The sequence below is a fragment of the Chenopodium album genome, chromosome 23, assembly GCF_948465745.1.
Source record: "Chenopodium album chromosome 23, dcCheAlbu1.1, whole genome shotgun sequence".
Lineage (NCBI taxonomy): Eukaryota > Viridiplantae > Streptophyta > Magnoliopsida > Caryophyllales > Amaranthaceae > Chenopodium > Chenopodium album.
In genome coordinates, this window is record NC_137856.1 from 37,579,756 (window position 1) to 37,606,568 (window position 26,813).

At 34.3% G+C, this 26,813-nt stretch overlaps 3 protein-coding genes and 1 pseudogene across 5 annotated transcripts; all 4 read right to left on the bottom strand.

The window, feature by feature from the left end:
* Positions 1 to 1,596: 1,596 nt before the first annotated feature.
* On the bottom strand, positions 1,597 to 7,880 carry LOC145608269 (protein IQ-DOMAIN 24-like). Its single transcript, XM_081663879.1, has 4 exons — positions 7,399 to 7,880; positions 3,384 to 3,554; positions 2,771 to 2,842; positions 1,597 to 2,562 (listed from the first exon to the last, which is right to left on the bottom strand). The coding sequence occupies exons 1-4, from the start codon at positions 7,741 to 7,743 to the stop codon at positions 1,852 to 1,854; spliced, it is 1,299 nt and encodes a 432-aa protein (XP_081520005.1). The 5' UTR covers positions 7,744 to 7,880; the 3' UTR covers positions 1,597 to 1,851.
* Positions 7,881 to 10,030: 2,150 nt separating this feature from the next.
* Positions 10,031 to 15,247, bottom strand: LOC145608984 (uncharacterized). Of its 2 annotated transcripts, XR_014105967.1 has the most exons (5): positions 15,100 to 15,247; positions 14,175 to 14,746; positions 12,749 to 12,977; positions 11,832 to 11,883; positions 10,031 to 10,339 (listed from the first exon to the last, which is right to left on the bottom strand). XR_014105967.1 is itself a non-coding variant. In XM_081664558.1 (3 exons), the coding sequence occupies exons 2-3, from the start codon at positions 14,712 to 14,714 to the stop codon at positions 12,825 to 12,827; spliced, it is 693 nt and encodes a 230-aa protein (XP_081520684.1). In that variant the 5' UTR covers positions 14,715 to 14,746; positions 15,100 to 15,247; the 3' UTR covers positions 12,703 to 12,824. The 2 variants fall into 2 exon arrangements, 1 of the variants encoding a protein (XP_081520684.1); XM_081664558.1 differs by lacking the exons at positions 10,031 to 10,339; positions 11,832 to 11,883 and having other exon boundaries at positions 12,703 to 12,977.
* Positions 15,248 to 17,765: 2,518 nt separating this feature from the next.
* On the bottom strand, positions 17,766 to 21,865 carry LOC145606753 (putative methyltransferase PMT16; annotated as a pseudogene). The gene is made up of 6 exons (XR_014105426.1): positions 21,185 to 21,865; positions 20,451 to 20,661; positions 19,933 to 20,230; positions 18,656 to 19,048; positions 18,473 to 18,550; positions 17,766 to 18,296 (listed from the first exon to the last, which is right to left on the bottom strand). The product of XR_014105426.1 is annotated as a putative methyltransferase PMT16 (transcript).
* Positions 21,866 to 23,071: 1,206 nt separating this feature from the next.
* Positions 23,072 to 26,731, bottom strand: LOC145609435 (putative methyltransferase PMT15). The gene is made up of 6 exons (XM_081664922.1): positions 25,977 to 26,731; positions 24,975 to 25,185; positions 24,541 to 24,838; positions 23,897 to 24,289; positions 23,728 to 23,805; positions 23,072 to 23,485 (listed from the first exon to the last, which is right to left on the bottom strand). The coding sequence occupies exons 1-6, from the start codon at positions 26,667 to 26,669 to the stop codon at positions 23,239 to 23,241; spliced, it is 1,920 nt and encodes a 639-aa protein (XP_081521048.1). The 5' UTR covers positions 26,670 to 26,731; the 3' UTR covers positions 23,072 to 23,238.
* Between the last annotated feature and the right edge of the window lie 82 nt (positions 26,732 to 26,813).

A 26,813-nucleotide genomic window follows, 5' to 3' on the forward strand; every position in this document is an offset into this window, starting at 1 on the left:
ATGTAAATTAGTGAAATTCCTTTTTGTACCATTTTTTAGAAGCTAGTTATTTAATTTTCAAAGGGAACCAAAATAATAAAATGGATTTTTGTGGGTATCCAACGTCTAGATTTTTTGTTTATTTGCTGCGTTTTTCTTTGCCATTAAAGACGGTGCAAATCTTTATCATGTGTGGTATGCCCAAATTAGGACAAATTGTGGAGACGTTTATTTGAAGGACCAATTTTGCTCACCAAATGCCAAGAAATATTTTACAGAATTTACTCTACAAAAATAATGATATAAATAAAAATAAATTAAAGATTTTTCAGGTAGTCCGTGATCTTGCAGTGATAGATGCAGTCTACATTGAGAATGTTTGTCCTGTTAAAAAGTTGGGATTTGACGTGATGAAACAACGTAGGCTGCTAATCAATCACTTAGTACTAGCTTATGGTCTCATAATCGGTGATTTGATTAAAGTGAACGCTAATTATAATTTATATGGTCCCGTAATCATGTAAGATTGGATTTGTATTCGTGTCAATTAACTTGTATTGTGTGTGATAAAGGACTAATTATAATTCTAGTTAATACAGATACTATTGCTTTTTAAGAGAACAATCATCATATGAAAAAACGGAATAAGTTGGCAAAAAAAAAAAAAAAAGGGAAAGAATAGGGGAGTATCAAATTAATTGCATTACAATGATTGGAGAGCTATTCAAGTAAAATTGGTAATATTACTATAGCTTATCATATTTGTAGAAACTTAGGGCAACATTCTAGGATTCCATAAGTATTTTGATTAAATGTGTGTGCCTTATTAAGAAGGTGCGAGCCATCCTAAAAGAGGACTATAGTCTTGCCTCTTAAAGCAAGCGGCTTGAGCAATAGGAAATTAAAGAATAGTGCAAGCTTTTGTCATAAAAATGAAGGCCATAGCTAATTCAAAATAGCAACCTCGACCAAAAGTACGTGAATAAAAAAAAATTAAATAGGGTTGCAACAACCCTTTTTCTTTTATTTATTTATTTTTATTTTATTTTTATAGAAGAATGCCCGTCCTAACAAATAAAAGTTGAAAGACTAGCCAGGCAGCCAGCTATTAAATCCTATTTAATGCAACAACTCTTATGCATACAATATATGTTTGATCCCGTGTGACCGTGTACAACGTATACTTTGTACTCTCTAATACCTTTGTGCCTCATGATTTGTGATGAAAAAATGTTTCTATAGGTTCCAAATTTTACGTATAGTACAACTGTACAACATTTGTTAACATACCACGACGACATAATGTGACAAGGTGCTTGAAAAACATTTACATCATCGTAAGATGAAAAGGAAAATTCGTGGCAAAAAAGAAGGTTAAACCAAAGTCTTGTACTGTATTGATTCTACATGTGTGAATGGAGGAGAGAAATTGCCAAAAAATATCATCTTTTTTATTGTCTTTTTAATGAAGGAATCCATCCAAAATTTTGTGCATTCAATGGTCCAATCTATGCAAAAAGAGAACAAAACAAGCTTTTGGGCAACTCATCACAGAGACACAGACTATTTTTTCTCCTATTTGCAGAAATAGACAACTTCAGTCTTCATTCGCTGAGAAATTGAGAATTATGGAGCATATTACTATTATCAAAATGTCCAAACATGATTTATGAACAATCTTACAACCTTAAACCTAATTATAAAACATTAATAAACAAAACACCCACATAATCATGTTTGAACACCTCCATAATTAAAAGTTTATAAACTACACTATCCCAAAGTAAGTGGAATTCTTAAAGCATTGCAATAGTTACAATCCTAAACTCAGAGAATTAACCAGTTTAGCTTTTATTAGGCTTTTCAATATCTTCACAAGTTAGCGAAAGGGTCTGAGTTCTTTTTGGATGAAGTCGTAGACTGCCAAAATGCATGAAGGGACCGTTTGATAGATCTACGCTTCTCAAAATCAATATCTCCTCTTTGTCTAGGCACGCTATGGGATCTACTCTTGGCACGAGATGATTCCGTGTTAGCCATGTAGCTAGGACTTGCAAAACTCGCATATCCATTCCATAGACTTCTTTTGCTAGAAAATTCATGCCTCAAAGGGGTCTTGGGACTTCTTCTAGAGCTACCAAATCCTCGAGGAGCTGATGATAAAGCTTGATCTGGTGGACTGCTCTCAGCAGTGCAAGGTTCGAGGGGAAATTGTAGGGATTTCATTGAAGCAACATCCTCTGCACATGGACTTGAATTGGGCTTGTAAAGATCATTCAGGCAATACCTTGACAGGTGATCAGATGCTGCAAAACTGCGATTGTGGTAGTCTTGCACTGAAATGTGTTGCATCATCGGCTGTTGGAGTGACAAGTTTCTTGTTTTTTTGGGCCTTGAGTGAGGCTTCCAACTGTCGACTTCAAGGATTTTGTCGTTCTTTTCATCATCAGCACGAGGAATCTTGATCGAGCTTTGGCTGTTCACCGAAGATCCAGCTTCCACCCAATTATCTACCCAATTCGTAGCTGAAAGTTTACTCTCATTGCTCTTGGCCTCTCTGTAGCTTGATACTGTTCCACATCTCTGCATAACAGAAATATATACATGACTGTCAATTGGTTATTTTTAGCTTGGAAATTAATTACATATACATAAAGACAAGTCATGGTTTTCATTTTAAGAAAGCATTCTAATTATGTACATCAGCCATTAATTTGTGATCATTAACTTAGTAATTTGCAAAAATTAAGGGAGAAAGGGTGTTTGTAAAAATCATATAAACAATCAATACCTTGATGATAGGAGAATCCTCAAGCTTTTCACTGGTGTCACAGATTTCATAACTTCTGGAATTCTCTTGGTCCTGTAGAAGTCACAAACTATGTTCAGTGAAATCCAAGATACATAAATAAATAGATGGATAAATCCTAGATGTTATGAAATACTGCATATAAACTTATCTATGTTAGATGATGATTCAAATTAGAGGAATTTCAATCATAAATATGTTCGACCAATTCAAGGAATTAAGCATTGTCATCCAACACTAAACAAGTACCAAATATCATGAATAGATGACATCCGTAATCGCATATGGTCTTAAGAACAAGCCAAAGAATGCAATGCACATTTTGTTCATGTCCTTTATTTAAGTTCCGTCATTTTCCAAAATATACATCCTTTTTTCTTATTGTTTTCTTTCGTTTTGTTTTTAAATTCCTTTGTTTTGATGTGACGGCGTGTCTCTCTGTGTGTTCATATAACTGAATAAGCGCTGCATCCCATAAGGACAAGGAAATAATTGTCAGAATCAACTCTTTATCTTCAGTGCATAATAGGACAGGACTGTAGGGTTGCAGCTTAGAGTTACAATTTGGAGAAGAGGATTTTGGAATAAGGCTTACATGACTTGGTGAATCTGAGTTTAGTACACGATGAACTCGAGCTCGATCCTGGACTCGAACCAAGGCTTGCAAGCGTCGAAGCATGTCTGTGCTTTGTTTCCTGACAAAGTGGCCTCTCACAAGCGCTTGAAGTTTAACCAGTCCCTTAAGTGCCTTCAGAGCCCTCCTTGCCTTTAGAGCATGCCCCAAAAGTGATTAATAAAATAAATTAGCATGCACTAAAGTCAATTAATCAACCAAACAACATAACAAAAGTACTGCAGAAGACTGAAGCATCATCAGAAGTTAACATCAGCATATCAGCTCTGAATCCAATAAAGTTCTCCTGAAATCTATAAAAGTTCCAGATACGGCACAAAATACGATGGATTTTGAAAAAAAAATGCAGATACAGATTAGTACTAAGTACCACTTAACTATAAGACCGTGTCCAGTTAATTCCGATCCAGGTTATCTAATCTCAGGTACAATTTAAGTCCAGAACTCCAGATCAGACTACTACGAATTAAGTCGGGTCAGATTTGACAGGTTCATAAGTAATAGCGAAACTGGAGTAAAGATGGCTGAAATCATTGCCTTACACATTCCAAAAAGATTTCTACAGGAGCAAATATCAATTTACAACTCATTTGATGCTAAGAAAAAAAGAGGCAATCCCAAAAGGAGAATAAAAGCAGTAAAAGCATTGCTTTAAGTTAAAAAATAAAGATAACCTTGTTTGTTACAACACTAAAAATGGCATTTTCTACTTTAAGCATAAAAAAATGGGTAATTATACATCAGAGAAAAGGAAACAGGGGAATTAGCTGTAAGTTACTGTAACAGCTGCTTTTTTAAGGAGCTTTTTTTACATCACAGGTAGATTAGAAATAGTGGGGATCAAATGCAACCCTCTAGTAAGACAAAAAAAAGGTAATTTTTTTTCAATCAATTATTCTTCACACCATTTATGAGTTCATGATGTATATGTAAAAGGTCCCAAGTGGGTGATGCATTGCACTAACAATTGAATAAAATTATAAAAGTGAAAGAGACTGAAAGATACAAGTTGAACTAGGGTAGTTAGAAGGAGCTTAGGCACTCTAAAGGACCACATATATTAACATTCATGAATTGGTATGGGGCTTTTTTATGTGATTGAAACTCTTCCAAAGGCTTCATTATGATGAAAGGATGCATATCATATACAAAGTCAAAAAAACGGGAAATTCCCCCGGAAAACCAAATGACAAATGTCGATTTACAATTCGATGATGGCCTTAATAAAGTAAAGCTCGTGCACAAGCTGGTCCATATTATAAAGTTGATCAGTTTTCTACACCAAGACAGAAATGTATAATCAAGTTCTTGTACAAAAAATTTAAGATAATACGCACAAAACACGCTCAAGATAAAGACAAACTGATGTTTGCTAGTGATAAAGAACATAAACCACAAGAACCCTTGTGCACTAAGTTCCATTTCAAGCAAAAATATCAATTGAGCAAGCATGAGGCACAGAATATTAGAACTTCGAATGTTTCTCATTCAATATTAATGATGGCTCGAGATGTTATAATTTAAAAACACAACTAATTTTGTTACCTAAATGCATATATTCTCCATTATGAATGTAAACTATAGTACATTAAAAGCCTGTAGAAGAAGCTAACAAAATAAATGAGGCCCTAGTAGAAGTCTAAGAATAGTAAAACTTAGTACTCAATACATTACCAATACTAGTGAACTGACTATATCAGCCACAGAAACTCAGATCGGTCCCATTTTACTCAAACTTAAGCTCTTGTAATTATCCTAACAAAGAGTAGGTTGGTGGTATGGAAGTTTCAGTGAAAATGGCCTATCATCCTAGTAAAAATTACCATTTTACCCTTGCCTTAGACAAAAAGTATTATGACTTTCCTTCTCCAAAACATTATCACGTGTTCCACCAATCAAAACCACAAAAAAAAAGAGAGTAAAAAAACCAAGGTCAAAGTCATTTTGACCAAGTAGGAGTGTTCATACACTTCCAAGTACTTTAACTCTTTTAGTAGGAATGTAATTAAATACAACTTGTTTAATTGTTTATTAGTAGTACTCTTTGAGTCAAATGACAACTATTATGTTTATTACGAGTACTTCTATAACACGAAGGCTGATCAATAATTAATAAAGAAAGGAAGGCAGATCAAAAGCTTAAAGGAAAGTGTGTAAAGAAAGAGAAGTACCCATCTCAATGAAGCAAAGTTTTAGTGACAACATGTTAACTTTATGCACTTTAAGACATCATATTTGTGTGGCTTAACTAGTCTAAAACATGCCACTTAATTGATTGAGCATTGAGATTGAATTCTGGTACAAAACTCGCAATTATATAGATACATTCAATCATCCACATTTAAGGCCAGTAATGCCTAATCAACTACCCCAAATATGAAAGTGTGACTGACATGCACAACAAGTTACCATTCAACAATATAACATATCACTCAATATCTTTTATGAAATTCTAAAGGAAGTACTTTGAACTTCACCAACTTGAAAATCAAATTAAGTGAACGTTCTTCCCCAAATACTCGTATCATTATGGATAACGTGAAAATTTATTTTGGGACGAAGGGAATATATGTACATTAAACAAGAGTTACAAGATAATTGATCTAAAATAGTTCGAGCCTTGCCGTGAGTCGTAGGGAACTAATTCTTTCTGAAAGCAAAAGTAAATAAGAGGCCCACTAATAACTTGATCTTACTAAACACATTGATTCCCACTATTTTCCTCCAAAAGAGACACATAAAAAAACAAAACTATTGGATTTTATACTAAGGGACCAATTACTTTTCTATTTGGATGAAAATATTAATTGCTAAATATATGGATTTTATTATACTAACGGGCCAAAAATATTTTCCCTTGTTTTATTTGTGGACATGGACCAATTTTACATATTTTCTAATTAAGATTATAATTTATAACACAAAAAAAAAAGAAAAAAAAAGATTAATATGGAGTGGTAACTTAAGAGTAATCATTTATTTTTTGTTGTCATACATAAATAGAAAGAAGCCACCTTCATCAATTTGTATCAGAAAAAACTTTAAGTACTATTTTGTTGGTGTATAAAACTTTTACCAGTACTTTGTATACTACTCCGTAGTATATATTTTTGCAGGTATGTTTATGTGTTATTAACTTATTATGAAAGAAAATGTATAAGTCGTGTTTCACAATTAACTTGCTATATACGGAGTACATAAAAGATTTACAAAAAAAGATAAAACTAGAAACGCGTACATGGCCATGAAACCATACATTATCGAAACAAAATCCTCTGTCCCACATTTTACATAAAACGTTGTACAATTGACACGAAAAAAAAATCTAAATTGCTGATCATGTAAAAACTTTGTATACTCTATGTATTTTGTAAATGAAATTTCAGAATTATATTTTACAATATACAGTAATTGTAAAGTTGTATTGAACATTTGTCATTCAGAAAAAATAAAATTAAAAAAAATTTAGAGATTAAAAAAAAGTCAGTGAAAAAGAAAGAAAAACAAGGAAAGAATATCTTTTAATGAGCTTATTCTTGGAACTCATGAATAGAGAAGTTGTCAAACAGCTAAGTTGAGTAAGTGCTCAAAAACATGCAAATGAGCAAATCGTCACTACTAGGAGCAAACTTTCAGAAAGCCCATTCGAAAAAATTTACTCAAAAATGACAAAATTTCACCGACTAAATCAAAGTCAAACTAACTACCCCATGCCCCAAAAAAAGTATCATACCAAGAATTATGCCTAATTCTTTTAACAGGGCATAGTGCTAAACCCGGGAATTTTATATGACAAAATCACGCGTTGATTAGTGTATTTACCTATAGATACGAGTGTCCATACAATGTCTATTTCCCAAGAAGAATGATATGTTTATGGATTAATACAATAATAATATTGTACAATTTTTAAAAAGAATATTAAAATTTTAGAGTATGAAAAAATTGAGACTGTTAAAAAGAAGGAATAACTAACCAGGTAACCTCGAAAAGCGGACTGAATCTTAACAGCAGCGAAATGCTCTAACGACCACCTCCTACTGCTGACCTGTCCCGGCAGGGGAGAAGTGGAAGGGCCATTGGAAGTAAGGCGGACGACTTCGGCAGCCGCCTTTGCCGCGGCTAAAGCAGCCTCGGCAACGGCTGCTGTAGCGGCTGCCACGGCTATTGCATGCTTATTAGCATCAATAGAGTCATTCTCCACTCCCCCATAAAAATTCGATTCGGAAATGGTGGTGGTGGAAGGGGGAGGAGGGGAGAGGGTTTTACGACGACGGCGGAAGATTCGGTTAAACCAATTGGAAGGCTTAGACTTAGCCATTGAAATGTATCATGGCAAAGGTGAAAAAAATGGAGTTTTGAGGAATGAGAAAATGTGAAAGAGTGAGTGAAAGAGGGATGATTAAAAAGTTTGTTAAGTTAGGAGAGAGAAAAAAGGAGGAGGTTGTTTTCTGTTATAAAAGGGAGGGAGAAATAGTAGGACGAGGTTGGACTGACCCCACATATTATAAAATGATGACTCTATTTTTATAGAGTTTTTAATGCAATTGTTGGACAATTAAATGATATACGCGGTAATTTAATTTTTTACAATTATGAAATGGTTGATATTACAAGTATTTACTATTCCCAAGGAAATTTACTACTCGTATTCTTCAATTTTCAACGAGTTTCGCTATTCTTCTTCCCCACGAGTTAACACTTCACTTGTTCCTAGAAGTGTATGTTTGGAGTACAAAACAAGTCACAAGTTCACAACTCACAACTTGGAGTTTTTCGTTTTCTCTTTTCTTTTTGTAAGTAACGGAAACATTTAAAATATTAATTGATTGATTGATACGAGTTAAAAAAAAAAAAAAAAAAAAACAACATTAAGTAATTTTACATTGTTATAGGTAGAGGGATGATATTTTACTTATTGCGAACATGATTAAACACCTAAAAGCGTGACCAAATATGAAGGTGATCATGGTGAGAAAAGAGATTACAATTCTAAACTCAAAAATAAATTAAAGAAGATAGTCGTTATTGATGATAGCATCCCCTTTTTATACAAAAATCCCTAGCCTTCATAACTGAATTTTGTATGCTTCTATAGGTTTACCTTAGTGAAAAAGCTTTTGGTCCAGATATGAAAAGTAGCAGCATATTTGTCATTCCATTTTGTATAAAAAAAAAATATATAAAAAAAAAAAAAAAAAAAAAAAGGTACTCAATAAGAAAATGGTGTAACTAGTACGACAATACTGTATTAAAGAAATGTTGCAATTTTATAGAAACGGAGATAGAATTTTACTTATGTGTTATGTCATCCTCCCTTATAGTCCTATAGAGGCACTTTTCACCTATCATTACAAATTTACAATGGATTTTTTTTTTTTCCAAAGTTATCATTACATTGACTTATTCCCTTGACATTGTGAGATAATTATTTGTGTTACCAATTTATAGAATCATTAGGCATTATAGAAGTTAAGTCATCAAAAGTCGCTTATTTTTATTTTAATGGTAAGAAAAAAAAGGCTCACTTTACGAGAGAGATAAGAAAAATCCCTCAAATGAGTCATATGAAGTTGATCCCTAGACCCTAAGGAAGTAAGGATACAAGCTCGAGCTAGCTTAAAATAATACACCAAGTTCAAATATTAAACGAGTAAAGCATAGATTCAATAGTAATTGAGTGTTCTTTTGTTTTTAAGTTTTATCTAATCTTTACCCTAAGGTTCAAATAATCAATTACTTTGTATATGACAAAAGTTCGAGGGGCATTAGACCTTGATATCCAACTCTTATATCTAAATCAAACCAAGCTAAACCATAGTACAATTTAAATCAGCTTGGCTCATGGTCATCCCTAATAAAGAGTTTAAAATCACATCCGACCGCTCTTAGAAAACCTTTTATAAGATTTAATCGTCATGGGAGTACAAACTTATACTTCGTATGGAGTACTTAGGGTCTTAGGGATACACAAGAGTACACACGAGATAAAGAAAGAAAGTTGAGAACCTGAAAACCAACATTAAAGTTGTATGAAGTTACCAAAATTTGAAGAAATGAAGGAAAGATCAAATGTGCTTTTCACCTTCCATACCTCTATCTATGGCTCTAGTAATAGACACGATTATTTGTGGCCACCCCCTATAATCCTAGAGATAAGAGGCACTGCTAATTATAGAAGCTTTTATCAGTGTCCTTTTCTAGCAACAATGTTTTTGGCTCTTCCTAATTAATCAAATTTCATTACAAACTCTTCTTGTACCTTTGACGAATCATAAGTGTTTATTTCATGAATTAGGATGGAAACAATAAGAGTGGAGGAGCCAGCTAAAAAGTTATTACAATCTTTTTTGTAAAAGACGAGAGTACAAAGACAAACAAGTCGCTCCTAATTAAAGTCACTGTGTTGTGTCCTATATGGTCACCTATCTATTATGAGATAGCAGTCTGAGAGAAAAATCTCTCGCAAATTTTTGTAAAAGACGGTCAAATGGGGGGTACAATGGCAAAGAAGATACCTCCAATTCATGTAGATATGTCCTACAATGTCACATATATGTATCAGTTACGTACAAAAGTCACTTTAAATTATCTCCCATGAAATATATCACAACTCTTTCAGACTCTGTCTTGCGCATGACCTATTCAATAATTTCACTTAGATTTTCTAATAGCTAAATATTAGCAGTTCAGTGCATCTTTGCTAAGCTAAGAAAACAATACTCAGTCAGAGATCAGGTTTTGTAACTTTTACATAAGTTGCATTATTCAAAAGAGATAAAATAAGCAGATGAAAGGGATAACCGACAACTGAAGAGCTTCAGTGTATGCTTTATGGATAAACTGTCCTCCAATGTAGGGCAAGAAGGTCAACTTCTAGTCTATTCCCTTGCAAAAAGATGCTTGGAAGAACTCATCTGCCAAAAGTTGTGTCAATCCCTGTGAGATTCAAGGCCTTCAACAGCAACAGCCACAGGATTCGGGTCCCAAATTGATAGCATTGCATAATTACTAAGCCAATCATGAAGACAATTTTACATGTCTGATAGCAAATTATCTATTTTGCAACCACATAAACATTTCATCCCGCTAACATATAGTTAAACATGCAACTCGACTTACTACAGTCTACAGGACTTTAACTAATTATACTCAAAGAACAACAAATTATTAAAGTTTTGCGCCAAGATGCCAAGAGATCTAGTTAAGGATCAGTTTGGCTAAGAATCAAATGCATGTCTTTGTTCTTATGTAAGAAAAATGAGAAACAAAAACTTATGCACTATGGTCCAGCTTCTGACGTCGTCATCAGCACATACAGAGTATTCTACAACTAGTCCTTATTCATATTGGCATCTCCACATAGTGCAGGGGAGCTGAGCAGGGCAAGGGAGCTGAGCAGGGCTGGGCCGGGCCTGTGCCTAGCCCTTTAAGAAATGGTATCATCTTGATGGGCTATTTTTCCGTCAATAGAATTTCAGAAATTCACAAGATATTACCTAGGTCAGGCTGTTGAACGTTCATACCAAGATCCATTGGCTCGGGCCTACCGGCACACTGGCCAGTGGCCACCACCAAAAAGCATGTGCTAGCAAAACGAATATCATTGATAAATGCAAATGAAATCTACTGGATTCCAAATATATTTACCTAGGAATCACCTGTGGGTCACAAGCTCTAATTGTTATGTTACTGTCATATGGCTGGCCAATGTATCATGCACTCATACTGTTGAATCAGACAATATAACAGGCAGTAAAATGGTGTTTGGGATGCAGCAGAACAAATAATCTACATCATATAAGATGCTCTTTACTTCCCAGGTGCCACCCATCTTTACTCAAGTAAAATCTTGAAACGAGTCGATTAGTTTGGGAATGGAATAGTATAAATCAGGAATCATTTGAACCAGTACAACCAACAGGGCGTCAGGGTAAAACAAGGACAAGGACAAGTGTAAGAAAATCTGACTAGTTCCATGCAAACCTGGTCTTTTCTACCTTCAATGAAGATAATGCAGAGACTTGCAAGATAAAACAAACTCAGGAAATATATACTACGTATATAAGATATGCTGAACCTAAGGGGGATCACAACCAGCCTGGCCTGGACTGGCCTAAATGGTTAGGCGCTTAGGCCATTTTTGTGATGTAGCTTGATCGAATAGTGCATTTTAGATTACTTTCGTACTAGCCTGATCCAGTGCGGCCAAATTTTCAGGCTTTGGGCCAACTTTTTTTTTTTCTTCCAGAATTGCGCTTTAACCCCATGCCTTAGGCAGAAATAAACAGTCCTTTTTGTAATGGTGTGGCCAATGATTAACTTTAACTCTGATCTAGTTCAACCATTTGCACATGTTCTTGACAATCAAATGAAAGCATCATAAGACATAGGTCCAGAGAGGCTTACAGTGTAACTCAAGGGTATTAGGCAGCTCATCAACCCTTACTCCCATTACTTTCTGCAAAGAGGATATAACAGGAAAGGTTTAATATTTACCTCACTCTTTTAAAATTTAAAAAGAATAACCGGAACTAGCCCAATATAATAGCAGTTTGTCTCTTTACAGTATCTACAATTGAAGATCTCACATGCTCCATATATTTGTATAAAAATAAAAAAATAAATACTCCGTATAAATATATAAAAAAAAATACCAAAGCTAGCTAGAGGAACTAACATGTTAGATATGGGCATAGGACGAATTTAAGGGAAAGGATATCAACCCTGTCGTAATCGAACCAGCAGCCTAATATGTTAAAATCCACAACATACTAATACTCTATCATATGTCAAGATCCTGAATGTTGTTTCAAACACGTCAAAAAAATCTTAAGCCAAAGATTTTATGTTGTCAAAATGTAAGACAAAGTCACAAAGATCAAAACATATGATTAACAACAAATGCATCTATTAACTCCAGTATCTTTTCTTATAATTTCAAATACCCCAACATCACTTACATTTTAATATATAAAAGTTAAGCAAACTACCTAAAACTATGTGGCGGTTAAAGCATAACACTTAAAAGAAAAAAAAAAAGTGTAGGGAGTACCTAAGGTCGGATCATAGCACTCCTAGAAAATATATTAAACTTGCCATATCTTATAAATCATCTAAAAAGAAATTAGTATACAATCATTGGTGATTTGTGGCATATAGACAAAGTATTCAGCAACATACTACAACGTCCATAATATTATACATTGTTTAAAAAAATGAAGCAATTGCGCTCTATGAAAACCCCAAAAAATGTTATAGTGAAAGAGAGTAAGGAGCATCAACAATTCAAGATATTAGACATATGATCACTAAGATAAATTTACCAACAATGGATAATGTTGAGGAGCATGAGAAATAGATATCCCGTATAGAGTGTTTGAGCATATTATATTCTGGTATTCAATGCTGTTGAGGACGTTTCAATTTCAGAAGATGGGAAATGCCTGCAACTACATGTAGCCTACTGCTAGGAACACCAGTCTTAGCCAACGCCCTCCCATGCTTGTCCATGATAACAAAGCAAGGAACATACTTTATGTCATAATGAAGAAGCTGCACCAACAGAAAACACTAGGATAAGAGAAGCTGATCCAGTAACTAGGACGTTGGATTTGTGCAAATAAAACAAACAATTTTCAAATTGTACTTCTTTTACATAATGCTAAAGCAAAATATTTGTGTTTACAGATTAACAGCAACAGAAGACCAGAACAAATCTATTGAGAATACGACGTACAATTAAGAAATTTATGATATTAGACGTGAAGCTAATAGCCAGTACTAGCTGTAAATTTAGATAAATCTTTGTGTAATGCATAGAAAGCAAGGTATAAACTAGCAACGAAGATACTAGAGTAAATTCACATCACAAAGAAAGAAATAAAAGTTTGAAGGATTTTACAAGAGCATCCTGAAAGTATACTGCAGCACATTATCACTAACAGTCAGAAGTTAATTTGTATAAGCTACCCCTAAGCCAGAAAGCATAATGTTATACCAATCAGTAACACAAGAAATAGTGAAAAGTTAAATCCTACTTTGTCCATGAGATATAATTTCATCGCGTACTAAAATTTCAGCAAATTTTGTGTACATCAGAAGATTATTCACAGAAAGACGGGACAAACAGCTATAAGATGGGCAAAGTTCATCAAAAACCAAGAAATTTCACAAAAGCAGATCAATGATCTGACCACTTGCTGATCACCACAATTTAGCCAATTCCTCAACACTTTACAATTCATTCACTGGTTTTCAATCAAAAATTCAATGCAATATAAACCTAACACCCTAAGAATCTGTTTGGACATCTGGAACTTCCATCCCACTTTGTATTTATAACAGACTGTGAACTACCTTGCTCACAAAATACAGTTAGTACTTGGATGATATCAGCTTAATTATGAAGGAGGAAATGCAGACTAGCAAATCCCACAATCAACCAAAATATATAGCACCAAACCACACTAGAAATTTGAAGTGCACAAACTTCAAAACCTAAGGTTTCACAATACTAAACTTTTACCCTGTTCGTAATCTAACATATAATTTGAGCGCTTTAAATTTCTTAAAACACGTGATAAAATTAGCACTGAAACTACATTTCTATCACAAGTACAATCTGGAAAAAAATTGTGTACTATAATTTGAATCCAAAGTATGCAGTAAGGCCAGTAACATAATGAAATTTTAAAAAATTTCAAGCTAAAAGCACCTTAAAATAATAAACTAAATTTAAACTGATGATACCTCAGGTAGCCATTTCTCATTCTCAGCATCAGCCATGACAATGTTAAGCCAATCAGCATTGCGATTCTCAACTTCCGTCACAAACCCAAGAAGCGAATTGCAAAGTCTACAATTAGGGGAATAAAACTCAAGAACTGTTGCCTCTTTCCCACTAGCCAATGCCATTGCAAAAGCTCTCTGCTCCGCTTCCGCTTGTTCTTCCGGGGTTAAACCCTTTGTCAAAGGTTGCTTCTTCTTCAATTCCAAACCACTATTGGGGCTTCTAACATCAACCTCATTGCTAATTTTATTGTTCTGCCAAAAACCGGCAAAATCAAATAGGGAATTTTTAAGTGGGAAATTGTTGTTTGAAGGGGATTTTGAGATTGAATTGATGAAATTGAAAGAAAGGGTTCCTAGGGTTTGTAATGATTTGAAGACCCACGGCGTATCGAAATCACAAGGACTATTTCTAGGGTTTTTCTGGCGTTGGCTAATGGCATTATTATCCCATGGCCATTTCAAACAAAATATTGGGGGTGGTTTTCTATCATTCTCCATTTTTCTTCAAACAATTCAAAAATTTATACTCCCTGATACATTCAGAAACTCATTGTTCAAACAATTTATCATATAATTGGTATAAATAAACCTAACAAAATCATAAATTTCCTAAATTGCTGAATTCTGAACCTACATTGAATAGTCTCTGAGTCCCACCATACAAAAATCGCAATAATACGAAATTACTTCTAAAATCATGGTATAAATTTGAACAAACTACACTATAAATAGCCCAGCATTTCGGAAGATAATTACATGTAATTAAATTGAAAGAAAGCAATATTATCAAAATTGGCCTTATTTTGCAAACAATCAAATACTTGGATAAAATCTGAAGAGTAAAAGAAATCATGGGATTTTAATTTAACGAAAAAGGGATTACCGTAGATAAAATTGGATTGAAATTGACGCAAAATTGGAACTTGAATGAATTACTGCTACAGTTTCTTCCTCTGTATCCTGGAAATGAAGAAACGCAGTTCCAGAAATACGAGTATTTTGTGTATTGTTAATTTGTTACGGTGTTCTTGGGGTTCGGCCCAATGTAGCTCTTATGTTGTAACCCAAACTATAGAATAGATTTTCGTAGGGCAATTTTAACCCAAACTTGATCTTATGTTTAGGCTTTGGTGTAGAAGCTAGCTAGAGAGTAAGTTAGGGTACACCTTGCTTTGAACTTAAGCGATCAAGTTCCAATGAGTCGTAACAGAGTAGTTTTCCTGTTTAGTGAACTATGTGGTCGTGTGAATTTTCTTCTTGTTGAGCGCAAGAAGTTTTCACATACATAAAACTCTCTCTTGCATTTTTACATAATTAATTATTCCATTGTTTAATGTTTTAATTTCCACAAAACTTGGATAATCTATTTCTATTAAAATTCACCCTCTATTTTAAGTGTTCCGTCCAAATTTACCCCGGCCACTTTGTCTCATTGACATCCGTATCATTTGTGGAGCATATCTACAATGAAGTATGAGCTGAAAATATATTTAGGGTATAGTTTTGAGCGATCTAGACAATTAATCTAAACAGTATTCGAAAAGAAAATCAAATAAAAGCAACAAGTGATAATATAAAGTGATAATTCCCATAAATGAGGAATTACATACATGTTACAATTATTTAGTAAAGGCACACTTATAATATTGTGCTTCTTTTCTCTCCCTCAAACACATTTTCCTGACCAACTGCCCAATTTTTCTTGTACGTTGGCACATTTTAAGAGATAAAATTATAAATTAAAAGGAAAAATAGCAAAGCTTGATGTTTTATTTCTTGATCAGCAATTCCTTAGCTCAGTTACCTGCATTAAAAATTTCATATCAAAATTTTTACAAATATAATCACTAATTTTATTTAAAGAATTATGTAATTGAAATTATAAAAGGTGAAAAAATCGTACTGCAATTAAGAACGGGGAGGTTGCAAGAAGCAGGCAGCTGACTAGCAACCCTAAGGGTGTTACAAAGGCAATCATGGTTCACACTTTGGAGGGCTCCACAGCATTCAGCACTCGGGTTCGCGTTGGCTTGTCCGGGGACCACAAAGGGTGCACACGTATTCAGACCACCAAGCTGGGAGGCACATGTGCTCGCAGGTGTAGACTGAGCCATTGAGCCCTTGAGTTGCACCGCTAGTGCAACTACTAGTATAACCAAAGCCATCTTTTGGAAAGATGATGCTGAGGACTTCATGCTAATAGATGCCATTTCTTCTAATTTTTTATTGATTTGTTATTAATTTGATGATTTTGTGTTTGATGTTTGATATGAATTGACGGTCCAAAAGTTTGATTTATATATAATGGAAATTGGAGGTTATTACGTACTTAGGATGTGATGTTTTGCATGATTTATCTAATTAATAGGTCATCAAAATTGCATTAGGTTAATTGCTTCTTTTATCAGTGTAAATGTGTGAATCCAATGCAAAATGAGCTCTAGGTGACAGTTTGTAGCCATTGTAGGTCCAAAAAAATCGTGAAGCCACAACAAACGGAAGGCCATTTGCAAATTTTTTATAGAAATTGTAGCAAAATTTTATTTACCACATTATTGAGTGCGTAAATGCACTATACATCACTGTCAAAAAAAAAAAAAAAAATGCACTATACATCTTAACAAAAATAGGACATTTAATTTACTACATGAATACAACATAATGAAGGACTTTAAGAATAAGAAATACGGACGGAGTATAATGGTAAATAATATTTAAACCTATGAAGTAGTTAGACAAGAAACACACGTATGTATTTGAGGTACTTAATAATTACGATATACTTCCTATATTCAAAGCTATTTAATATAGCCTATTTTAAAGGTGGTAACTGGTGTATGTCAATGTAATTTAAAAAGCTCTGTAGTATCAATAACTAAATGGCTATTGACTAATCCAACTCTAAATGGTACATGCACTAGTTTATCAAATAATGACCCAACCAGTGGCCTTAATCTGAAATATGTTAGACTTAATTGTGATTAATATCTCTAAAAAGTAATGATAAGCTATCATACTTGTGTGTATAGGACTCTCTATAGGCTGGCGATGAGTTTAATGTTGATTAATATAGTATTATAGTGTGATCAAGCTTAGTATCAATTGCGATCATGTGTCAATTACTCCGTATATATATACATAGATATATATTGCATCCGTCAATTACTCACAATTAATTTTTTTTGTATGGTCAAGCGAATAAACCAATTAGTATGTAGTTGGATTAGCCTGCAAATAATTGCTTGTATAAGAAAAATTTAAGAATACAATTTTATCTTATGTTATATTTTGAAGATGATCAAATTACTCTTTAGTCACAATATAACCCTAAGCAAGATTCTGTACTAACCTTAGGCTTTTGCAGCTTGCATATATATCCAATGGGATTTTTAATGTCTTTAAAGTTCATGTATATAATTTGTTAGTTTATAATTTTATTTTCAAGGGTTTTTTTGTCAAAAACTACCTTATACAACCTAAAATTTGTGAGAAACTACCTAATAGAAAAAATGTTGTAAGAAAGTATCTTATAAAAGATAAAATGTTGTAATATACTACTTTAATTAGACCGAAATTCAACCGTTTTATTAATCTCTTATTTAGGAGTTAGAAATTCATTCACAAGTTCATATCAAAGAAGAGTTTGCCCACATATAAACCCATTACATGTGCTATTTTATCAACAAACTGAACCAAAAATAATCTTGATGTATGTTTGATATTACTATCATAAAATTCAGGGCACCAAAGTAAATTACTAAACTACATTGCACCATAGTGAGAAAAAAAAAATAAAAAAAAAGAGAAAAAATTAAAAAAAAAATAATTATATTGGGCTATGAGCGAGTATTGGACTCTTGTTGAGTTGGGTTAGGGGCAGTCCAATAAGTTTTAATTGCAAAAAGAAGCTTCTCCCTTTTAAGGGGCCCATCTTCATGGTTTACTACTTGACTATCCCATTCTAATGCATCTGTTATCTTCTTAATCTTCACTAATACATCCACGTCATCTCGGATTATCACACTTCCTTCTGGCCTTAATATCCTGTCCATTTCCAGCAATATATCTTCCATGTCACACCTGCACCACATAGGGACTTTTGGATTTAGAAAAACTTATAAGATTTTTTCGGATAATATATAATATACTTCATACGTGACAATTATCATCTTAGACGAGAAAAGTTTTTAATTTGTTGGGGAATGTAACCAAATAACGTAACACTGTCAAATAAAAGGTTTGTAACATTCACGTACCTGTCTTTATAGAGTGTGAAAATTTGATCAGCGTGGATAAAGTCATAAGTTCTTGGATAAGTAGACATAGCTTCACACCTGCACAAATCATCACATTACTCTTACTCTCTTATTATAAGAAAACACGAAAATTAGGGCAGTCTAGTTAAATCGTGACATTGTACTATGCTAATTTTTACATACCAACTTTGATAAGTACCAATCAATCCCCTTTCATAGATGACTCCAAGAGTATTAACCTTAGCTTCAACAGGAACTACATTCATCACCCAAACAGGATCATCAACCAAAGCCGCGGCAAAACCACCCAAGTACGCGTTCATGTCTAGGAGGTTCCGGTACCTTCCTTGCTGCCCTAGCTGATAATTCACTTTCTTATAATATAACATTCTTCTCTTCCATAATTTTATGTCTTCTTGGCACATTTCTGAGGTTACTCCATCAACTGATCCACTGTTAATTCTTGGTGGGATTGCTGTCAATCTTTTCGGCCATTTTGCTAATTGTCCTCCTGCAACTTCTTGATTCACTGATACTTCTGGTAAAGGTGTAAGACAAGTTTGCAAATCTGCGTACCTAGAGATTTGTTGGATAATATTGTTAATTCCAAGGATCACAATATTTTTCAAGAATAAATAAATGTACTAGCTAATGCAGTAATGCTATAATAAGTTGTACAAAAATGTTTTAATTGGAGTAACTAAATTTTTGTACCAACCACATGTTTATGTCTAACTTTTGCGGCATGGCATGACCTAATTCATCTACTTTTTTTGGACACAATCTTTGTCCATGTTTATTAGTTGAAAATTTTATATTACGTAACAAACCACAGAGTAGTAATTAACATGTGACGTGGATGTCAACTATCTAATAGGTTTAAGTATGGAATTCAGTGTTAAATTTCGAAACAATATGAAATGGGGCTGGGCAACCCGAACAAGGAGGAGGAGAGTAAGGTCCACAAACAAGGCTTTGGAGCTTCCATACTAAAACCAATTGGCAATAGTAGGAGATACTCCTCCACCTTATAAAGTGAAACCTTCACTCCTCTTTCTTCAATGTGGGACAGAGCTAACTGGATAAGGCCAGATCAATAATCCTCTTAGGGGCTGGACATCCTGTCGAGGTAAAATCCTTATCCAATAGCGATTAAATACCCAGTTTAGAAGAGACCCACAACCTGGGCTCTGATACCATGTTAAATTTCGAAACAATATGAAATGGGCCTAGGCAACCCGAACAAGGAGGAGGAGAGTTAGGTCCACAAACAAGGCTTTGGAGCTTCCATACTAAAACCAATTGGCAATAATAGGAGATACTCCTCCACCTTATAAAGTGAAACCTTCACTCCTCTTTCTCCAATGTGGGACACTCATAAGTGGGCTACAATGGGTTTCAACATTCAGTAATTCACATAGTCAAAATTACAAAGGAAGAATTTAAAAGGAAGGAGTTACCATGCCAAATCCGGATCCTGAGTCGGGCATAAATGTGGGTTTGGGTTATCAGTTTGAGTTCGTTTGCAGTTGAAGTGATTAATTGGTTTTTGCCAAATAGCAATATCATCCTTCTCTATGACTTTCTTCCAACAAAGATTTTTTGCCAAATTCTCTATTCTAGTTTGCTCTGCATTCAAGTCTTCCTTACTCCTTTCCCATGATTTCCAACTCCGTTTCCACCGGATTGGTGGACCGGATAGGATCCAATACCCGCCTGGCCGGAGCACTCTATCAACTTCTATCAAGTATACTCCATCTGCCAAGATTTCGTACAAATTAAAACAACACACACATATATATATATATATATATATATATATATATATATATATATATATATATATATATATATATATATATATATATATATATATATATATATATATATATATATATATATATATATATAGACAAATAGACAATGTAGCATTACATATTGCAATAATACTTGAATTTATGATGGGATAGAAAAATACCATATTGGTCCCAAGGAATAAGGCAACGTGAACAATGAGCCATATCAAAAGCTCTAGATGGATAAGGGAGTCTCTTAGAAGCCATGGCACCAATCAAAGCAGGGACACCGCGTTCTAGGGCAAATTGAACTTGTGCTTCATGGGTGTCTCTTGGTGCAAATGACATTGTCAATATATTCCTTGATAGCAAGTATGATCCCCAACTAGCTACCTACTTATTGTAAGATAACCATGGCGCAACACGAGTTAAACTTAAATCACACATTATCTTATTCTCTATAATATGTTACATACTAAGTTATCAATATCAAGATTTTGTTCCATATTCCAATGAAGGTTCTATTTACTCGATATGTATTATAGAGTACTTTGTATAAGTTTTATATTGTAGACGCGAACTTATTTTGACTTATTTTAAAGCACACTACCACACTTGTGTTCAGTTCCAATTTTATGTTACGGGGTATTAGCTAATTATCACAGCTTGATATAGGTATGTACAAGTAAGAAGTTTTTACCCTTTTGTGACATAAATTTACCCAAATCACTTAAAAGTAAGATAAAATGAACCAAATAAAAGTTGACAATTGTTTAAACTAATGCCTCAAGCATCTTACTTAACCTTCATTCCTTTAATTAAAGTGTAAAGACAACAACACTAAAGATAATTAAACAACTGAAATAATTAGGTTTTGAATTGAAAAATTGATTAAGAAAGAAAAAACAAAACATACCCCACAACCAGTATCAATGGCAGTTCTAATAGACCCATCTTCAAGGTTGACCAACTTGGCAATATCATCAATATAAGCATTTGCACCATTTCTAAACATGGTCCCACCTCCAGGGAACTTGAACCTGTCTCCTTCAAATCGGATCCAATTCTGACCCGCTTTCTTCACGGTTAACTCTTTGTGTGGTACGTTATTGTACCAAGCATAGTCCCTACTAACGGGCCACGTAAACGGCCTCTTATACCCGTATGGCGCCGGTATCCGACACTTTAGGAGCTCCGTTTTTTCCGGGCAATGTCGCTCCAAATGCATTAACCGGGTTCTATTTAACTTTAACGATCGTTTTGGATCCTCACAAGGGGTGTATTCGATGTAGTTAGTGTCACACGAGGGGTAGGTTCAGGTTTGTAGTAAGCTTGAACCTATGGACATAGATGGATCATCCTCCGCCATGTGGTGGGCGGAGAAGTCCAACAATTCGGGAACTTGGATTGGGTTTGTGAGGTTGTTTGTGGTGCAGGTGGCAATTGTGGCTGGGGTGGAAGGTTCACCCCTGCCGCGTTGCCACCTGCCTAGGAGATAAGAGGAGGAACATAGGATTGTAATGATGGTTAGTGCATAGATGTGATTAATTTTCCTCCAAAAAGGAAAAATCTTGTAAGTTGTGTCTAAACCCCTCATGATTTTTTATTTTTTATTTTTTATTTTCACTTTCCTAAATTGTGTGAGAGTGTTTATAAGAGAAGGTCAAGAAAAAGGAAATAATGTTGGAGGTGTGAAGTAGTTTAACTTTTGAAAAAGGTGTGTTTAAGGGTGAATTTATTGGTGAAGACTAGAGAGTAGTGATGTTTCGAGAGAAAATAAAAGATGTGTATGTAGCTTTATTTGAATTGAATCTAGTTGAGAATATCGATGGATAGCAAAACTTGTAGCACTAAAAGACTAGTACAGTAACATTTTACTAAACTACAAACTTTAAGATTCCTTCTTTCCAAAACATTATGCTAGTCTAGTAGTTTATGTTTGTCTGTTTGTTATCATGGTCTCAAAGTAGAACTATTTTATTTGATCAGTAACATTATCAACTTCATGTTACAATTTGAACTAGGTTCGTGTCAATTTAATCGAAAATTTTGAGCTATTATTATACTCCTATGTAAATATTGTTAAAAAAAATAATAATCGAAAGCTATAGATTAGATTTAAGACAAAAACTAACAAAATATGTTACGACTCTGGCTAATGTAGACGTTCTTATCTTTAATGGTGTTTAAAAACCGATCCGATTATCTAAAAAAACCGATCCGATTGAAAATATGGAGCAAAATGGAGCAACTGCCTAACAAGATGAGAAGGCAAGTGAATAAATAGAGTTTTGCAAATTGGCCCACATGAGTTGCTAACCTACCCTGCAGGCCCACCACACAAATGTTGGCCTTGAATCTCTCTATACGGATATAGCAGTAGGCCAATATCTTCCGTGACTTTCGATTATAGTCAACCTGCTCAGTCATCACCCATTAATGATATCAATAAGTCAAAGCTATGTTTTTTTTTATTAAATTTTTTTAAGAAGGAAGTCAAAATTTTGGACCTTAACAATAGGGCAAAACCGCAAAACTATAGCATAAGATAAATTATAGCTGTGAATTTGTTTCTTCTGCTTAAAGCCTCAACATGGTAAATAGGATAAACTATTCAACATTTTAGATTTTCAGGCAATATGGAGTATCATTTGGACTTTTCCAATGAATACGCGGTCCAAGTCCAGTTCATAAACGGACATGCTCACTAATGTGTTGTATCATGTTTGCCCCTTTGATTAATCTAAAAAACTAACTTGAATTTTAAGTACATTACTTTCAACTTTTCAAGATAACATCATGATGACAATGTAATGTTACTAGTTGAAACTCGTATAATGGAAAAGGACTAAGAGAACAAAGAACTGGAGCTAAAATTCTCTCCTTTTTTCATTTCACTTGTGTGGATTTACCCATATTTAATACAGAATGAATTTTAACCTGGAGTGAAAACAAAAGGAAAAAAAAATACTAAGAAGCAGAATTGGAATCCTCTTCATTAGTGTTAGAAGGGGCAGTCCAATAAGTTTTTACCGCAAACAAAATCTTCTCCCTTTGAAGAGGACCGTCTTCATGGTCAACTATTTGACTATCCCATTGTAATGCATTTGTTATCTTCTGTATCTTTACCAAATTATCGACATCATCTCGAAATATTACACTTCCTTCTGGCCTCAATATCCTGTCCATCTCTAATAGTATATCCTCCATCTCACATCTGCATTACATCGACCAAATTATGATGATACATAATCACTGTATGAGATATATACGTATAGAGTTGATCACAGGTCAAGCCAAATGATAAGCTGAAAAGCCGCCTCCTTTGGGCTCAAGAGTCAATGGGCCTAAAGAGCAAGGTCCGAAATTTGTACATAATTGGGCTTTCTGATTACGTTGGGCCAAAAGTGATCAACTCTAAGAATTGAAGAAACACATTTACAACAACATATACATTACCTATCATTGTAGAGTGTAAAAACAGAATCAGCATGGAGGAGATCATAAGTCCTTGGATAAGTAGACATTGCTTCACACCTACAAGAAAATATTGCACAATTTATACTTTACATTCATCAAAGAATAACTTGAATAAAATATATAATGCATTTTTGTTATTGTTACTTACCAACTTTGGTAAGTACCAATTAACCCCCTTTCATAGATGACTCCAAGAGTATTAACCTTTGCTTCTACAGGAACCACATTCATCACCCAAACAGGATCATCCACCAAAGCCGCGGCAAATCCACCCAAATTCGCGTTCATGTCTAGAAGGTTTCGGTACCTTCCATGTTGTCCTAGCTGGTTGTTCACTGTTTTATAGTATGACACTCTCCTATTCCATAATTCCATGTCTTCTTGGAACATTTTCGGGGTAACTCCTTTTACTGATCCGCTGCTAATTCTTGGTGGGATTGCTGTTAATCTTTTAGGCCATTTTGCTAATTGTCCTCCTGCAACCTCTTCATCACTCGAAACTTCTGGTAATTGGGTGTGACATGTCTCTAAGTTTGTGTACCTAAAAATTTGTTGCATAATATTACTAACACAATGCTAAATGATTCAAATAATAACTCGTTGCACAACTTCATAAGTTTATTAAGATTTTTTATTATTTGAATCATATATAAGTTAAAGTTCGCAATGATAAAGAAAAATGTAACAAGTATAAGGTAGACGTCAAGTTCTTGTATAAGATGGTCTAAAACATGAGAAATAATACATATAAATGTGTGACAAATACGAAGTAAGAGGGGAAGAAAGACCAACCAAGCCCGATCAGGATCCGAAGCAGGGCAAAAATGTGGCATAGAATTAACTTTCTTGTTACGTTTGCAATTCATGTGATTGATTGGCTTCTGCCAAATAGCAATATCCCCCTTCTCTACTACTTTGTTCCAACATAGACTTTTGGCTACACTTTCAATCCTAGTTTGTTCTTCATTCAAGTCTTCCTTGGTCCTCTCCCACCCCTTCCAATACTTCTTCCATCGAATAGGTGGGCCCGATAGGATCCAGTACCCTCCTGGTCGAAGTACTCTATCAACTTCTATCAAATATACTCCATCTGTTCCAAAATAATACAAAACACTATGAATAGCATAACAAAATTAACATGTGTAACGTAATGAGTTATTTAAAATGATACTAGTAGGACTTTTTACGCTATAGTAGTATATTCGAGTGGAGAAATAAGCTAGTACCATATTGATCCCAAGGAATAAGGCAACGAGAGCAATGAGCCATGTCAAAAGCCCTAGAAGGATAAGGGAGTCTCTTAGAAGCAATAACACCAAGCAAAGCAGGAACACCGCGTTCTAGGGCGAATTGTACTTGAGCTTCATGAGTGTCCTTTGGTGCAAAGGACATTGCCAGTATGTTCCTTGACAACAAGTACGCCCCCCAACTTGCTACCTATTAGTAAACAAATTAAATTAACTCTTTTACATCAAATCGTTTATTTACTAAATAATTATACTGAAGTAACTAATGTTATAATACATTGCCACATTGGGTATGATACATTAGATTAACTTTTTTCAATTGATTTGTTGCTCATTTTGCTTTACAAATTCAATTAAAAAAATCGATCTCATACAAGTAAAGTAATAATCACTCCATTTTAATCTTATACAATAAATGAAGTAAATAGTACTCCTTATAGTACATGTACAAGCTCAATATGCAGCTTAGACCATGTTCTCTAAGTATTTTCGAAAATTATTCTCAATCAATATTCAATAATTATCAGTTTGATTGTTTAAAGAAACTTCATCTATAGAAACTTCATTTATTATTTTAGTAAAACTTATGTGAAGAGAACAAACCCGTAATAACAAAAATTACCCGGACTTCACATCACACAATTATTACTCCTCGAGAAAAAATTGGTGGAAAATTCCCTAATTTTAGACTATTCTTCCAAGCACACAAATCTGGACCATAAGCCAAAAGATTCCACATGCACATCCTTCTCTATTGAGTCTATTATTCCTTATCCAATTCACGTAACCCACTATTTTCCAATCATAACATTATACATTACCTTAGGAAAAAAATATAACTACAAAATTCCAAAAAACCAATTTAATCACCCACAAAAATACACTAGCATTCCAACAAAAGTAATTAATACATTTTCTCAAAACAAAAATAATAATTTTCTACATATTAAAAAAAACAAAAATAAAATTAAATTAACTTACCCCACAACCAGTATCAATGGCTGTCCTAATAGACCCATCATTAAGATTAATCAATTTAGCAATATCATTAATATATGAGTCTGCACCATTAGGAAACGTAGTCCCTCCTCCAGGGAATCTAAACCGGTCACCTTCGAACCGGATCCAATTCTGAACCGCTTTCTCGACCGTTAAATGTTTATGTGGTACGTTATCGTACCATGCGTAGTCCCTAGTAACGGGCCACTTAAACGGGCTTTTATACCCGTTTGGGGCGGGTACCCGACATTTTAAGACCTCCCATTTATTGGGACAGTGTCTTTCTCTATATATGAGTCTATCTTTTGTGAATTTTCTTGACCTTCTTTTATCCTCACACGGGGTGTATTCGCTGTACGTGATGTTGCACGGCGGATACACCCGTGTTTGGGTCGGGCTTGAAGTGGATAGTTCGTGGTCCGCCGTGTGGTGGGCCACGAAGTCTAATGAGCCTGATGACCCGGTTAGGTTGTTGAAAGTGGTGGTACAAGTTGTAGCGGTGGCAGGGCCGTGACCACAGCCCTGCCATATTGCTAGGAGGTAGAAAAAGGAGCATAGGAAAACAATGGAAATTAGAGTGAATATGTTGTGTTTATTTGTGTTTTTGATTATTTTGTTCAAAAGGGAGGAAGAAGGTTTTGAAGTAGGGTGGTATGGTGAGTCTAAACCTCCCATGTTTTTTTTTTTTTTTTTTTTTTTTTTTTGAGTGTTTTGGATTTTGTAATGATAGTTCTCTACTAGTGAGAGTATTTATTGGTGAAGGGAAAAAAGAGGGTATGTTGGAAAATTGAGATTATTTATTAATTTATGTGGTTATAT